At 35.2% G+C, this 15,617-nt stretch overlaps 1 protein-coding gene across 3 annotated transcripts in view; it reads left to right on the top strand.

Moving 5' to 3' along the window:
* The window catches only part of BEND5 (BEN domain containing 5), an 853,353-nt gene that overhangs the window by 3,886 nt on the left and 833,850 nt on the right, over positions 1 to 15,617 (top strand). For all 3 annotated transcript variants that reach the window (XM_085232377.1, XM_085232376.1, XM_085232378.1), the window contains exon 2: positions 12,220 to 12,342. In XM_085232377.1, coding sequence (XP_085088503.1) covers positions 12,220 to 12,342 — 123 coding nt within the window. The remainder of the gene's footprint in view (positions 1 to 12,219; positions 12,343 to 15,617) is intronic.

Genomic DNA, 15,617 nt, shown 5'->3' with positions numbered 1-15,617 from the left:
TTTCTGAATGTTCACAATGCTCACATGTATATAAACAATAAAGCTTATTTCCTAATCTTAGCTTTGCAGTTTACCAGTCTGTATGCATAGCTGAATCCCATGCTGGGGAAAGGAAGTGCATCTGCCTCCTGTATCCTCCTATCAGCAGGAAAAGATTTCAAATCAGACAATTTATAAGGGTATTGGGCCCAGACTTGCAGATGTTCCACATGGTAAAGAGCTATTTGCAGATGTTTATAAAATGCTGCAGTATGTATTTGTAAACAAATTCAAAATTCGTTTTGTTCGACAAATACGTTTGCCAGAAGTTACTGACAGCATGGGTACTTGATTTAAGGCATGTCGAAGTCATGGAGATACTACAGAAAAGTTTACTAGTAAATGTTTAGCACTCTAAGACCATTAACTACTTTGCTTTTTATTTATAGAGATGAATAATGGTTGCTACAGAAAAATAATATAATAATCATTACAGTATATTACTGCTAGACTCATATTCACCTTATTTCCCACTTTTTAAGTTATGTATTTGAAACAATCCCCACTGGAAGAATTTGCTGAAGAAGAGCTGCTAATATCTTTTTGGTGCTTATAGCTTTGATCATGTTCTGTTGCATAATTTGCCATATAAGGAAATCTGAGAAATATTAATGAAGCCTTTATATACAGCCAGAAGATATAATTTCAGAAAAAGAAAGAGAAACAGCAATGTGTTGGGTATTCCAGTTGCCACCTCTTAATGGTTTACCATTTCCTAGCCATATTTCAAACACTTTTTTTCTTTGACAGATAATCAAAGCTTTTGAAAGTTACTTACCTCAAGCCTCCCAACATTTTTCTTTCAGAGAAGTTCAAAGCACCCTATTAATTATTAGCACTTGTGAGACGAGGTTTTTGAATTTATAAAAAGTAAAATGAGACATATAGTGAATTTAAATAGGTTTTATACTGAGATTTGTAAAACAAGTTTCTGCAAGTTTTTTAGTGCTGCTGTCACTGTATTTGCAGAAATGCCAAAAAAAAAAAAAAAACAAAACAAAAAACAACGAACCAACCAAACAAAAAAACTCCCAACAAATAAAACAACCAAAACCACATCAACCTCATTGCATTTATATGGCCTACAGAGCATTAGTATTTTTTTGAAGTCCATTTTAAGTTCATGAAGATAGCTTTTACATTCAGCTTCCTGTGCTAAAAAGTTGCTGGCTTGATCTCCATGTGGGGCCACTAACAGGCCTGGGAAACTGATTTTCCTCACAAGCAGAATTATCAAATAGGATACCTAATAATGATAGCTGTTATCTATCACAGAACTGGGCAACTTATCTAGCCTTTTCCTTCCTCCTGCTCTTCTTTCCTCCAGCAACACCTGTTTAGAAATAAGAGCAACAGAGTGAAAGGACCATATCATCTTTACATTTCCTTTTTTTAAAAGCTAGGATATATAGCAGAACAACACCAAATCTTGGATGAATCAGGTGCTACAAGACCTGGGGAAGAATTTGGTACAGACATTTACTGCTAGCATCGTTCAGATCCAGCAGTGCTGCCACGGCTCAGCAGCAGCACTGAAGGTTCAAATGGGCTCCAGCAGACCCACGTGGCTGTTTGCACCATGCTACATCACTCTAGTTTCTGGAGGGTTAATTGTACTGCCCCTTTCCAGAACTGTGTGATCGTATAGAAACCAGCTCAGGTTTCTCAAGTAATCCCCAAATGTAGTTGGCATGCAGAGCTTTGACACAGAATTGCTATGTTTAGTTTGCATTTTACCTGAGATAATAAGTCTTTCCAGCCTCAAGCTGTGTCTGCAATTAATCTGTGATAGAGGTAAACCAAATTACAAGGAACTGAGAATTGGCTATAGGTGCACATTTATGTGCCCCATATCCCAGTTTCTTTGTCACGTTGTCTCAGTAACTCCTCTTTTTTTTTTTGACAGTGCCACAGAGGGCAAGTTTGTCATTTAAGAACTTTGGAGTGCCATACTTTTTAACATCAGTTTGAAATACGTTTGGTGGGGTTTATTTTTAAATAGTAATTTTATGATTTGTGTGTCAAAATTGTTAGCACAACTCTTTGATGAGAAAAGATATTCACATATGAATGTGTATAGTAATGTGCTTTCAGGATTGATTCTAGTTTAGGTCAAGTAATGTATTAAGGCTAGAGAAAACATTTATACAATGTGGTACATATGGTTACTGATATGCCTGTCCCTATTCTTGCAGCATGGTTAACTGGCTAACTTCATAGACTTGTAGTGGCAAAACCCATTAAAAAGAGTGTGTGGGTAGAAAATAGTAATCTTGAAATATTATTGTTACATAAATAAGCTGACTTTATTTCATTTGCTTGCTAATTCACACAGCTATTTACTAAGCAGTGGCTCTCTCAGTCGTGAATGAGAACTGGCAAGCTTTCACTTTTATGTATTATTTCATAATCACCTTGAAAAATGTGTTGAATTTCAATCTCTTCAAAAGCAAGAGGAACACCAGTTCCTGTGAAACGCTAAAGCAGAACAGCAGGAATCCATTCCAAAGAAAGCCCGACTGGATTCATTACAGGTCTGCTGATGTGTTTTCATTTGCAATAAGCAGTAAAGCTAGTCTGCGATTACAGTAAACTTTAGAATAGGATAACACCTATCAAGTGGCTATTATATTTTCATGCATATAATCTGCACATGAGATAGCATGCACTTGATGAATGAAATATTCCTTAAATAACCTATACAAATCCAAAGTCAGTGTGGTTACATTAAGGAACCTGTCCATGTAAAATAGGATTGTGAGATAAACTTGCCTGTGGACTGCTTACCTGTGCCTGTAGTCTGCAGTCCTGCTGAATCACAGATGTTTTGTAACTGCACAGAATAACATTATATCAGGCAGTTTTTTTGTTTCTAAGGAGTACAAATAGTTATTAATTTGATCATAGATCTTTCTCTGCATAAACCTTCGAGTAGGTAGAATTTTGGTTTGTGTTCTGAATATTTGAAATAATTCGTATGCATTTCACATTCCTATAAATATTGTATCAATGTAGCATTTGCACAGTTAAAAAACTGCTGAATATGGTGTATTAGTAGTGTGCTCAGTAGTGTTCCTGTTACTACATTGCTGATGCAAGGGACTTAATGGATCGAATTTGCTTTGCTGACACTTTTATATTAGAAAACAGGAATTCTTAAACAACACTTAAACCTTTTGCTCCACAGTGATTACACTTTGTGAGTAAAATAAAACACCGTAATGATCTAAAGATTTAATTTGATATGAAATTCTAGATTACGTTGCAGTGTTTATTACGTAAAGAACAATATCAGCTATTTGTGTGGGCAATGCTTGGGTGGAAGAAACCCTCAATGGACTAAAAACTGTTGCTTTTTGGAAGGGGCTATTTCAGAAAGTAGAGGGAGAGACACTATTTTCAACTAAGAATTTAAAGGAATTCTTTCAATGAGTAATTATAATTATGGCAGTAATTAATAGTTGATTAATTTCAACAACCTTGGGGAAAAAAGTTATTCCAAAAGTAGCTCTAAAATCCCCAAATTATTTTTGATGTATTCTAATTAAGAAAATTTTAACTTTGTAGTGAAGGAATCAAAATCTGTCTTGCTGTGTACACGACTACTGTTGACTGACGGAAAACATGCCTTCTGCTAAACGAAAAGTAAACAAGAGGCAAGGATAAAACCATATCTTTAGATTGTGCACATTTGAGAGCCAAGGAAAAGTAGAACTTCAACCCAGAAAAAAATGCAAAAATCATGTTGCCTAATGCACAGGATGGAGAACTGAACTTAGGGATGGCCCAGTTTTCACTTGTTGCACTTAACCCTGGCAGTTGCAGCACTATGCAACTAGCTCTTTTCCAATCACGTGTGAAATGCAGGGTGTTGAAGAGAAGGGTGGTGCTATGCAAAGCTGCTGATGTGCTCCCCCATAAGATTTTGTGCTTGGTGGAGCCACTATGGAAGGCTGTCTCCCATGGCCAAGGGTCTGTTGCCAGTGTAAAGATGTCAGCGGTTGAATCAGGAACTGAATTCATGTCTCTTGACAATTAGACACAGTGATATTCAAGTTTTTTTTTTTTTTTTTCTTTAGACAGGTCAATCCACATCAATTACTGCAACCACAAAATAGGCACTAAAAAAACACAAAAACAAACAAAAAAAAAAAACAACAACCCAAAATATTTCTGAAGGATGGATTTGGTGTAGTACCACACCTGATGGTTTTGGGGAATACTTGGGAATGAGAGAAAAGCCAGATCCAAGTTAGAAGCCACAGCTGTATTGCCTCCGTGCCAAACCTGAATTAATTCACGTAGTCTAGTTTTTATCTCAGGCACAGCATCCCATCTGTAGCTGGCTTTCTTTGGCCTTTTGTGGCTCCCAGCAGATAAGCTAATGTCCATCAAAATATGGTATGGACATCTCTTCAAATACAGGTCTGGAAGCCCCTGCAAAATCAGCAGTGAAATGTGAAAGGTGTAATTTTCTTAAATGGCAAAATACTGTTGATAAATTTCTTTTATAACCTAGCCAATATTGAAAGAATGTAGTGTTCTTATTCTGAAAGCAATAGAGGATGATTGTACTACATAGTCTGTAGGTCAGATCTGCTGTTGCTTATTCAGTGTAAGTATGGATTAAGTCTGCCTCTCGAAAGCCTTCTGCATTTAAAATTAAATTTGATCTGCCCCAACCATAACTAGCTGAATCAACATCTTTTGGCTGGTGCTATTGAGGTTACTCAGAAATATATTTTAGTAAGCATTTTTTAGGTAGTCATTCTGCATTTAAAAACTTTATCAAAGAAAAGCTTTTGAAAATATCCAGTATAGACTTGTGTCTGAATAGTGTACCCGACAGCTTATGCTAGTTATCCTGCTTTTATTCAGTGCTTCATACCTTGGGCAGATATTGGAACCATGCATGTGCAGATTGTTCCCTTCCTTTTCTACCACTTCCATCTTCCCCATGTTACTACAAAAATAGGTGCAAAAAAAAATTTTTTTTTTTTTTTTGTGGGTTCCCCCCAGAATTATGCAACATGGGAAATGTTCACAGCTTTTCAAGAGGATCACCCTTCCACTTCTTTCTCCAGTTTCTTGTACATTTCAAAAATGCATGAGATCCTGAGAAAGAAAGCTGTAGTACGACACAGGGCATCAGCTTTAGCTCTTCATTTTCCCCCGTGTCATTGAATCCTTATTTCTTCTTCCTTGGTAGGAAATGTTCCCTCCCTCCTCTAATCCTTTGCTGATCTAGAACTTGAATTCCTCGGTAGTCTTCAACTGGCATTTCATCATCTCCCATTACTCATATGTAGACCCAGTTCTCTGAGTCATCTCTTATGGGATGGACTTCCTCAAACAACTGCCTTTTTTTTGGATGTAGTTCTGAGGACTAGCTGAGTCCTGTGGCTATTTACTCCTTTCTCTGCTAGTGGGAGAAGTATGTGATGCATCACACTTTTCCTTACAATTTATATGTTTTATGCTTCTATTTGGTTTGTTTTTTGTTTAAAGAAGTATTGCTACTATAGCAACTGTAGCATCATGTGATACTTTTGATATTATCAAATGCCAAATACTTGTTAAGGAATAGATCAGTGTATCAGATGAAATTCACTGTTTCTTTCAATGTTTCTAAATAAACATATTTTTTCAGTGAACATACTTAGCACTGTTAATTTTTTCAGCATTTTTTTCCTTTATGGTGATGAGTATTTTAGTGGAGAGGTTAGAAATTGTAAGTACAGTAAAAAGAGTAATGGATATTATTTTTTTTCCTCCTTTACTGCGTTTGAAACACAACTTGCATCTTTTTTCTTCTTTTATGTAGGAAAACTCTTCATACCTTCTTGGATATTTTTGGATTCACTAAAGGGATACAAAAAATTCAATTTCCATTTGCATCTGACAAGAATATATATCCTTGGAGGTTGTCCATGTTTAGGTAATAAATAAATATTCTTGAAGTAAATAACGAAGTTACACTTTTAGGTTCAAGACTGGAAAGAAATATTACCTATAAAACAAAAAAAAGTCATATTCTCTTTTCCTACAAACTCCTAAGGTAATACCAGTATCTCGGAATGAGGGATCAATGTTCAGAGCCAGATGTTGTCTTCAGTTTTCTTCACTTGGTTTCAGAAAGGAGGTATAAATGACCTTGGTCTGATAATTGGATCTCTATCTGGATCCATTTTTTTTTTTTCTAAGATTTCTCATCATCTTTTCATGCTTAATCAGCCAGTAAGTTAAGTTGACAAGCACCTTTATGTACTTTTTTGTTTTTGCTTCCTTTTGGGCCTCCTACTGTCTGCTCAAAGTGAGCACTCAAGCAAAATGTCCTTTGCAGTACTACCAAACCCTTCATACAGACTTCATGTGAACATCACTGATTATTGTACTTTGATATATTTGCATATAAGAACAAGACTTTTTCCACTCTCAGCTTTGATGCCATTCCTCTGCTTAAGTACATCAGTTTGGACACATATATCGAAGGAAGCATGAGGTATTTAGGTGTACTTGGCCTTCTGACTCAAAAGAAAAAGTTAATGGTGCATTAGCCAAGGAATCGCATTTAGAAGGTTAAGAGGGTCTGTTGCCTGGTAGCCTCTGTAGAAAAAGAAGCCTGCTCAGTAGAAGTAAAAACATACAAAAATGAAAAACAAGTAATGGCAATGCTTCCTTCTTATTTGCACAAGCTACCATACGCTTTTTCTAGTTGTTAACATGAGCTGGCAGTTTATTTTTCCTGAGCAGTTTCAGAACCTTTGCAAAATTCAGAATTTACCTGGTAATCTCTGCAAAAATTGCGTTTGTTTTTTATTTTGTATGCATTCTTGGTTATGAATATCTTCTTGGTGTTGTGAGACAGTCTCTTGACAAGCAGTCTGTTGGTCAAACTGTGGGAGTAAAGTAATTGAAGTGACAATTACTGTAAAGATGCTACATTTCAAATTGTGTTTCTAAATAATAATACAAGATGTTACTATTTTTTAGAACTAGACCAAGCTGTGAGAGAATGTGGTATTATGGCATTCTAATTGTTTTGCTTGATCTGTAAAGCAGGCAGAAGTAACAGTGTGGGCACACAGTACCTGAACATGAGACATCAAGTATGCTTGGTTCCTGGAGGGTATTTTTCCAAAATCTTGGGATCTGTAGTCTGAATGTAATTTTTTCCTTTTCTCTTCTGCTTACAGATTGTGTGAGTTAAGTACATTTCAGATTGACAACATTATGCAGTGTGTTTAGATTCTGAGGATCATGCCCAGTCCCTTCTTCAGGATGTGTGGTTGTGAAGACCAAACTGACAATTGCTTTTTCTTCTCTTTCATTGCATTTTTGAAGCCAGTGGAATTGGAATTCCAAGTTCCTGACTGTTGCTGCTCATAGAATTTGTAGGATAGCTATAGAGCACTCAGAACTTGTAGCAGACATAAGTTCTACCAGTGTTGCAGAAGCTAAGGAATATTATTATCTGAATCTTTTAATTAAAATATTCAAAGAAAAGTGGAACATAATGAGCTATTAACAATACAGATTTCTTGGAATTCCCCTATAAATGCAGATATAAAATAATTTTGATAATATTACACTGTTTGCAGTTTTCTGATTGGTGGAGAAAACACTGTTATTGACATATCCTTCATAATAGTTTCTAGTCCAAAACATAAGTTGAATAAGATTCACCTATGGACTTGTTACATTCAGAAGCTATTAGGAACTATTGTTAAACACCTGAGCAAATTTCTGTTTATTGCAGACTGTACTGAGAGTCCATATTCACTTCTTTGTATGGGTTTACAACAACTGTATTGTTCAAGGCTGATGATGGTCTTTGCTACAATACTTGGAAACTCCTCTTGGCCTCTGGAGGATGAGAATCTGGTTATTAGATCTTTAAGCAGTGTAAGTTATCATCATAATTGGCCAATATCCAGATAGGGGAAAATTCTATAACAATTTTACTCTATTTGGCATTAATTTAGCCAAGTTTCAGGAAGTCACTCAAAATAAAACAGTTTTCACTGTGTATATTTTAGACCTATTGACTTGATTTTGATGTGTGTATGGGAACTGCTGAGTCACAGCCTGAAGCACTGATTGAGCACGTGGGGAAAGGACGGGCTCAGCCCTGGGAGCACAGGTGAAGGCAATTCAGCTGTGTGACCAGAAGGGGTGGAGCCTGGCTGCACCTCTTTAGACCTCGTTTAAGGGATGACTGGCCCTGTGGAAAGTTCTCTGGTTGGAGATCCCTCTCTTGCGGTGTCTTTCTAGGTCTTTGGAGATAGGTGAGCACCTTTACTTTTCTTTTAAACTACCATACTATCCATGCAAGTCCCTTTCTTGTTACATTCCTGTACCGCCCTTCTACTGTGTTAATCTTTCCGATTGTAACAATGGGTCATTCAGAATTCAATTCCTATTCTGGACAGAATTCAAAGTAGAATATTTAGATTGTTCACAACTGATTAAAAGAGCCAGTCTGTGCTAGATTTGTAATCAAAGGTGAAGCAAGTTTGTTTTGCTGATTTCTTGTGAAGAGCATTGGATTTTTTTGACTTATTTTTTGACTGTACATAAGAGATGAAATTAACTTGAAAATTGCCGTATTTGGAAACCAATTTGTTTGCTCATCCTATTGTTAAGAGCGATAATTTAACAGCTATAGAAGTTCTCTTTTGTGAACAACAACAATCCTTATTTTGGTCCTGATAACAGAACGAGCTGAGAGATGTCTTGATGACATTTGTAATATTTAAAGAAACACTTTGACAAAGATCAGTTGCAACTATTGGGTCTTTTCAGGTTATCTTACTTTACCACTTGTTTATACCTGTTAGGCAGTAAGCCTGATTATGAGTATGATGTGGGTTTTCCAGGCGAAGTTCTATCTGTTTTCATGCAGCTGTGCTCTCTGCTATTTAATGTTGCATGGGGATAGCTGCTTGCTGCCATCTCCCTGGAGTCTGAAGTTCATCACAGCTGGAAGTGGGTTTGTTATTTACCCAGTGCAGGGAATAACTATTACTTACTTTCTCTAGAAGCTGCAGGTATTTTTTTTTTCTAAATGTACCTAAATTAGCATGATGTTTACTGTAGCAAATACCGTTTCCAGCCTTGCCTAAATTAAAAAATTGTTTGCTTTACCCTTTGAACTTGAGAATAGTAAGAAGCTCTGGAAGTTTCCAAAGTCTTCCTGCTAAGACAGGAAGTTCCTTGTAACTGATTCTGTTCATTCTCACTATTTTGATGTGAAGCTTCACCACAGTGACCATAGTGGTGCAGACACTGGAAGACACTGTCCAGATTGTATTTTAAAAACTTGTATAACAAAAAACTTGTATAACAACTTACAGAGATTTTGTATACTTACAGATTTTTTTCTTGTTAGAAAATTGCCATTGAAGTTTAATACTGTGGTAGAAGTAAATGCTAGCGATTTGCTGGGGACTTCAGGTGTTTAAGATACGGAGAAACAGTATAAATAGCCATGTGCCTTTCAACCTATAAGGAAAATAATTGACCAAATAAGACCTACATTATGAGAGAATTTCTTTGCTAAGTTACTTTTGCCTGTTCTTGTTTTATCTGACCTTTTTTCCAAAGGACAACTTGTTCTTGAGAATAGTGCAATATGTTCTTCAGTTAATTCTCTTCTTCCCCTTTCATTTGGTTGAGGTTGGAGTGCTACCCTACCCCATAATGTTCAGTTATGCATCCTTGCCATCATCCAGGAGTAACTACATGGGGTTCCTAATTTGTGAAGGGAAGGGGCCTTCAGCACCATGTAACATGGTTCTCACTATCTAAATATTGTAATGTATTACAAGCAACACTTGCTGCATCTGCTGATCAGACAAGTGTGAAGCCATGTTTCATTTTGTAATACAGCAGTGCAAGTTCAGCTTAAGTGCTCTCTGTATCAGGTAACGGAGACAGACCAATTGGGACATAATGTTGTGTAGTGTGGTCTGTTCATCCTACAGTAGTCTTGAAGTGGCAGTGCTGTTACCTTTCCTCATTTCACCTTTATCTAAGTAGTATTTCCCAGCAATCTTTTAAGAATTAGAAGCCTATAATTTTCAGTTGAGACTTGCAAGAGAGCATTTACGAAGAGAAGTTCAGTCTTCTTACTGCTGTACTCAGCTGCCTCCCATCTTTCACTTTGGTCCTTGGCTACCCCAGCATTCTTGGGGGAGATCTGCAGGTTTTCCCTGAATGTTGTTTTGTATTTTGGACTTAATGTGTTGAATTGTAAACAAAGATTTTGACTAACTGCTACAGATACGTGGGATCTCTTAATCAAAGTGGCACTGAACTGCAACTTAGGAGATTGTTTTTCTGTGGCTGCTGTTATTAATTGCATGATTCAGAGGGATAAGTTGCATTGAGTGATATGATCATGGCCATACAGACATATGGATGCCCTGTTCAGGTCTAGGTCTGCCTCTGGTGTTACCAGCCATTAGCAGCATTGCTGACATATTTTGCATAGACTCTACAGTGTTTTGTTTTTGTTTTTTTTTTTTTAAGGATGAAAATATGGTTCAGCAAATGATTTTATATTTAAAGAGAACAGTTATCCACAAATTGCTATCTATAGGTAATCATTCATTCTAAAACTAATAACCTTAAGGTTGCGAATAATAATTTGGCTAAAAAATGTTAGCACACAGTATTTAAGTTCTCAATTTTTGTATTATGATAAAATAGAAAAATATCTAAATTCTCTGTTCTGTTACAGGACTTCTTGAAGAAAATAAGTTTCAAATTTCTTCTATGGAAGACTGCAAATTTGTATGCCAAGTATTGACATAGATATACGTATTTCTAAATCTGGATTTATATGCCTCTGAAAATATGGGTGTATAATGGAAGGGCTGCCAGACCCTTTAGCTGTGGTGTCACTAACACACTGATGTAATTTGTTACCTCAGCTAAGGTGTTTTGCCTCAAGAGGTAGAATATATTTATGTATGGAAAGGTCACTTTTAATTAATAAGCTGTTTTCATCATTCAGGGCAATATGAATTGCTTGTAACATTTGTGTGAAATAGTTTTCAATATAAAAATAAAACAAATTGAGCTTTATGTCACATTCATCATCGCCTATAACCCATTTAAATGTCAAAAAATCAGTTCAGACCAGAAGTCTATTTCTAGAAGCCTCAGTAGCTGTATTTATCAGAGTGAAATAAGATATTATCATCCCATTATTCCATCATGCACCTTTTGCACTTGAAGACATAAAGTTTACTTCTAGTTTTCCCTAACACAGAATATAGTTGTTTTGTTGTTAAGTATTGTTGTCCAAACAGTAATTAATGAAGAAAATGAGCCAGTGTTGGAAGAATGAACAGCAAATTATGTTATTATATATATCTTTCATTAAAATATATAATGCAATATACAAATATTAAATTATTTTCTTCTACATCTCTCAAACGAAAAAAATCACTGTTTTTGCATTTGTATTTGAAAACAAATTTTGTACACACTGTAATTTACTAGGCAGTGTAACTTGACTGAGAGGACAAGGTTTTCAATATGAGCACTATTGTGCATTCTGACAAAAGTTATGTGGTGGTATAAAAAAAATTGTCCTCATATTTTATTTTGAAATAACTGTATATTTTGAATTTTTTCTCTACTCAAGTTCACTTTCTGGCCTTGCTTGTTGAGAAAGCAAGGTTTGCACGATCACCCCTCCATGAATGTGTCTCTAAGAAATTTAAATCCACAAATGGGAGTGGGACCTGACTGTTCTCGGAGATTCTAAGTTTACAGTGAGATGCATGAAAACAGGCAGTGGGATAGAGGAAAAAGATCCCATTAATGTCCATAGGAATATGATGTGATAGGTGTTCAATTCTAGGCAGTCCATGCAAAGTGTGTGTATTAGAGAGTTCCAGTCAAACTAGATCCAGCTGAAGATTAAATTTCTTTGTGTAAGGAAGTTCAGCTGTAGGACATGGAAAAGCCAAAAATCAGGCTGTGTGGTTTGTTAGAGAAGCTTTAATTTACAGTGTAATTTTAACCAAATTCTTAAGAGAGCTTTGAAAAGAGCTCATTGACTGGTGGGAATTCCATATTATTTAGAGAAGCACATTCATTTATTGGTTTTTAATTGTGTTTTTTTTTTTCCATGCTCATGCTTTATTTCTGCTTTTGCTGCCATAGGTAGTGACACAGGAGGTGATGAAATCATAGCAGGGAATGTGAACAAATACACTGTTCTCCCAGCTGGTTATTCTGGACAGCCTAAAAAAGGACATCTTGTATTTGATGCCTGTTTTGAAAGTGGTAAGCATTTTCAGCATTTCTTTGTTACCAAACTGTCAGTATAGTAACACATACATCACTTTTTGATAAAAAGCATATTAATTTAAAGACTTGTATTAATCACTATTTTACTCACTGATTCGCTTCAGAGATGACATAGAGTGCCCAATAAGAGAGAATGTGAAGTCTCTTACCTACAATACACATTTGAATGGGTCTTTCTCTCTTATTAAAGGTAGATACATAAATGGGTTTTCCTCTAGTGCTACATGGATTATTATACATGCAGTACTTCTAGAAACAAATTGAAGATTTGGGATATTATAAATGTTATTAAAAAAAATTCTTAGGTTTGCTGCAGACGTTCACCTAACAAAGTATCAAGCCCATTCTTATGTAGTTAAAAAAATGTTATAACAGTGTACTTATTTTCTTCAAATATATTTTTTGTGTTTCTTGTGGCTGAGTTCTGTGTTGCTGTGGTTGTTCCAAGTTCTGCCTCTGATGTCAATGGGAGCAGATTTAGTTTTTAGGAAGCTATTTCAAATTGAAAGAAACTATTTTTACAAAAGTTATAGTTAGTATACTAATTTAAATAATCTTTTTAATTGTGTGTTTATATGTATGTGAAGGTGTATAGATAATATATATATGAACAGATAGCTCAGTTTAAATCTTCATGTTACATATATGCTTGTCTCTAGATTTTTTAGCTTACATCTATTGTTACTGGCTTACAGACCTGCAGAGTGCTGTTAAACACCATATGTACAAAAGACATTTGGCAAGATAAACTATAGTTTCCAGCATGGTTTATATGAGGGATGTTAGTAATGCCAAAACTGCTAGAGTGTCATGTAAAATGAGGTTTTTATGAAGAGTTACATGCCTCAGGGTAGAATAGTGGCTGCCAGTTCCTGGATAAATATTAAACTGAGTTATTTAAATCCTCTGATTATTTTGTGTAAAAGGTGACAATGACAGTTACTACTAAATAGTATCACTTCTATCTCTGGAAGTTCTAACATTAGCACATTTCTTAAAATATTTTGCATGCTATTTCATAAGTTATCAATTTATGAATTTGTAAATCTAAAAATAGTTCATGAAATTTGTTCATTAGCCAAGTTAAGAAATTGAGTTTTTTGTATGAAGCTGCTGTGCAGTGAAAAGGAGGATCAATTGCAGCCATGAAATTATATGTGAAGTAATGTGAAGAATGCTGTGGTGGTTAAATTGCAATTCTTGAACAATAGACTTAACAGTATTTTTTAAAAATAAAGCTCTGATGTAGTTCAAAGGTAATGTTCTTAATTTGACAGTTATAGCATGTGGTAGAGGCAGATGCTGTATGAAATACTGTGTTTGTTCACACTGTAGCATGATGAGTCTCTGTTGCTTTGCATATTCAGACACCTCCAAAATAGAAATATGAATAAAATTAATAACTTCATTTATTTTTGCATGATGATGATGTATTAGAAAGAATACTAATAATGTTTTTATTTAACAATGAAGTGAATTTACAAATTATGTCAGCCAAATAATTGTTTACAGTAACTTAATGGGTCAAAACAAATTAACTGCTTATTGAATATTTGATCAAATTGTTTTTAAGGTTACAGTCTATCCCTTATATTAACCTAAGAGTAATATACAGCATTTCATAGAATCATAGAATATTCTGACTTGGAAGGGACTTACATGGATCATGGACTTCAACTCTTGACTCCTTACAGGACCACAATGAGAGCATTGAACTCCTGCAGGCTGGAGTTTTTCCCTGGAGGTTGTGGTCCTGATAAAATTGACAGGATGAAGCAAAACTGACTGACATTGATACCTGGAGAGTAACTTGATGATTCCCTTTCTAAATAAAAGCTATATTAAATGCAATTCCAGAAGTGGCTTTCCTATCCTTACATTCTGTGTTTCCTTGAAATATCTGGTTGATAGAACTGAAGGGTCCCTTCTGGATTTATTTTTCAATGACTCTTTAATTTTTATATTGCAGAAATGGAGGTATGTACCTTTTTAGAAGAGAAAGATTATGACACTTGTAGAAAACAGGAAAAATATTAACACATGTAAAAGAAATGTTAGTAATTCTTTGATTTTTTTTTTTGTGATGGCTGTCACTAATAAGTAGTATTGAGGTGTGTGAATTTGAGGCAGAGGTGTGTTCATGTAGTCTGAAAAGCAATGCCTATTTAGCTGTTTAAAAGGACCTTGTTTTATAAAATCATAAAATCGAACTGAAATAAATGTAGTTTCTTTAGTCCACTCTTTTATTGAAAAGCAAAATATACTACCTATACTATTCCTGACAGATATTTATCTTCCCTTCTCGCAGAGACTTAGTGAGGAATGTTTCAATAAGAAAGCAGCAATCCACTCTGATAGTTCTGTTTGCTCATTATAAGAATCTTTTTCTTTCAATGAGAGATGTTCTCACCGAAAATGCATTAGTCCTTTTCCAGTATGATGGGTACAAAAAGGAGATTACTCCTTTCTTTGACTTAGTGGAAAGTTGTTATCTTCCCTTGACCTTTCACTCCTCAGGTTAAATAACTGCTATTTTTTTCAATAGTTCCTCACTGGCCATATTTCCCAAATTTCCTATCGTTCTTTATTTCCTCTGCACTGCTTCCAGCTGTTCCATGCCTTTCTTGATGTGCAGTGATCCTAGATGAACATGATATTCAGATATGCTGATGCCAATACCTTGTAGACTTTATTGCATGATATGCTTTGCAATCTGTTTACTTCTGTGACTCAGTCCAATCTTTTTCACAATAGCATGGCACTACTGACTTTATTAAATTTGTGATCCTTTATATTCTCCAGATCCTTTTCAGATGAGCTAGCAACTAGACTGTAGCTTGCACTTAACTTATTCTAGATAATTTTAATAGTAGTGAAAGAATATTTACTGTAAAATAAATAAATAATTGAAAAGGAAGAATAGAAGTTGAATCATTTATCTTATAAATAACAGATGAAAGAGTAAAGCAGAGAGAATATAATCAACTTGCAAATATCTAAAGAATTTGAATTTGTGTTCCCATAGTTCAAGCTAATGTTCTAACAAATGGAATCTTCCTTGTTGTCTTTATTAATATTTAAGAATATGAGTCCAATAGGAACTTGTCACATTCACTTATCATTAGCATAAAAGAAGAAAATTTAGATTTCTTGTACTCATATGTCACAATGTATTTTTTTGGGTGCTGATTTTCCCAAGATATGAGTTGGTTGTGTTCCTATTCCATCCCAAAACTATCTCTACAAAGAAC

Source organism: Meleagris gallopavo, chromosome 10 (assembly GCF_905368555.1).
Source record: "Meleagris gallopavo chromosome 10, MGAL_WU_HG_1.1, whole genome shotgun sequence".
Lineage (NCBI taxonomy): Eukaryota > Metazoa > Chordata > Aves > Galliformes > Phasianidae > Meleagris > Meleagris gallopavo.
This window is presented reverse-complemented; position numbering and strand designations above follow the sequence as displayed.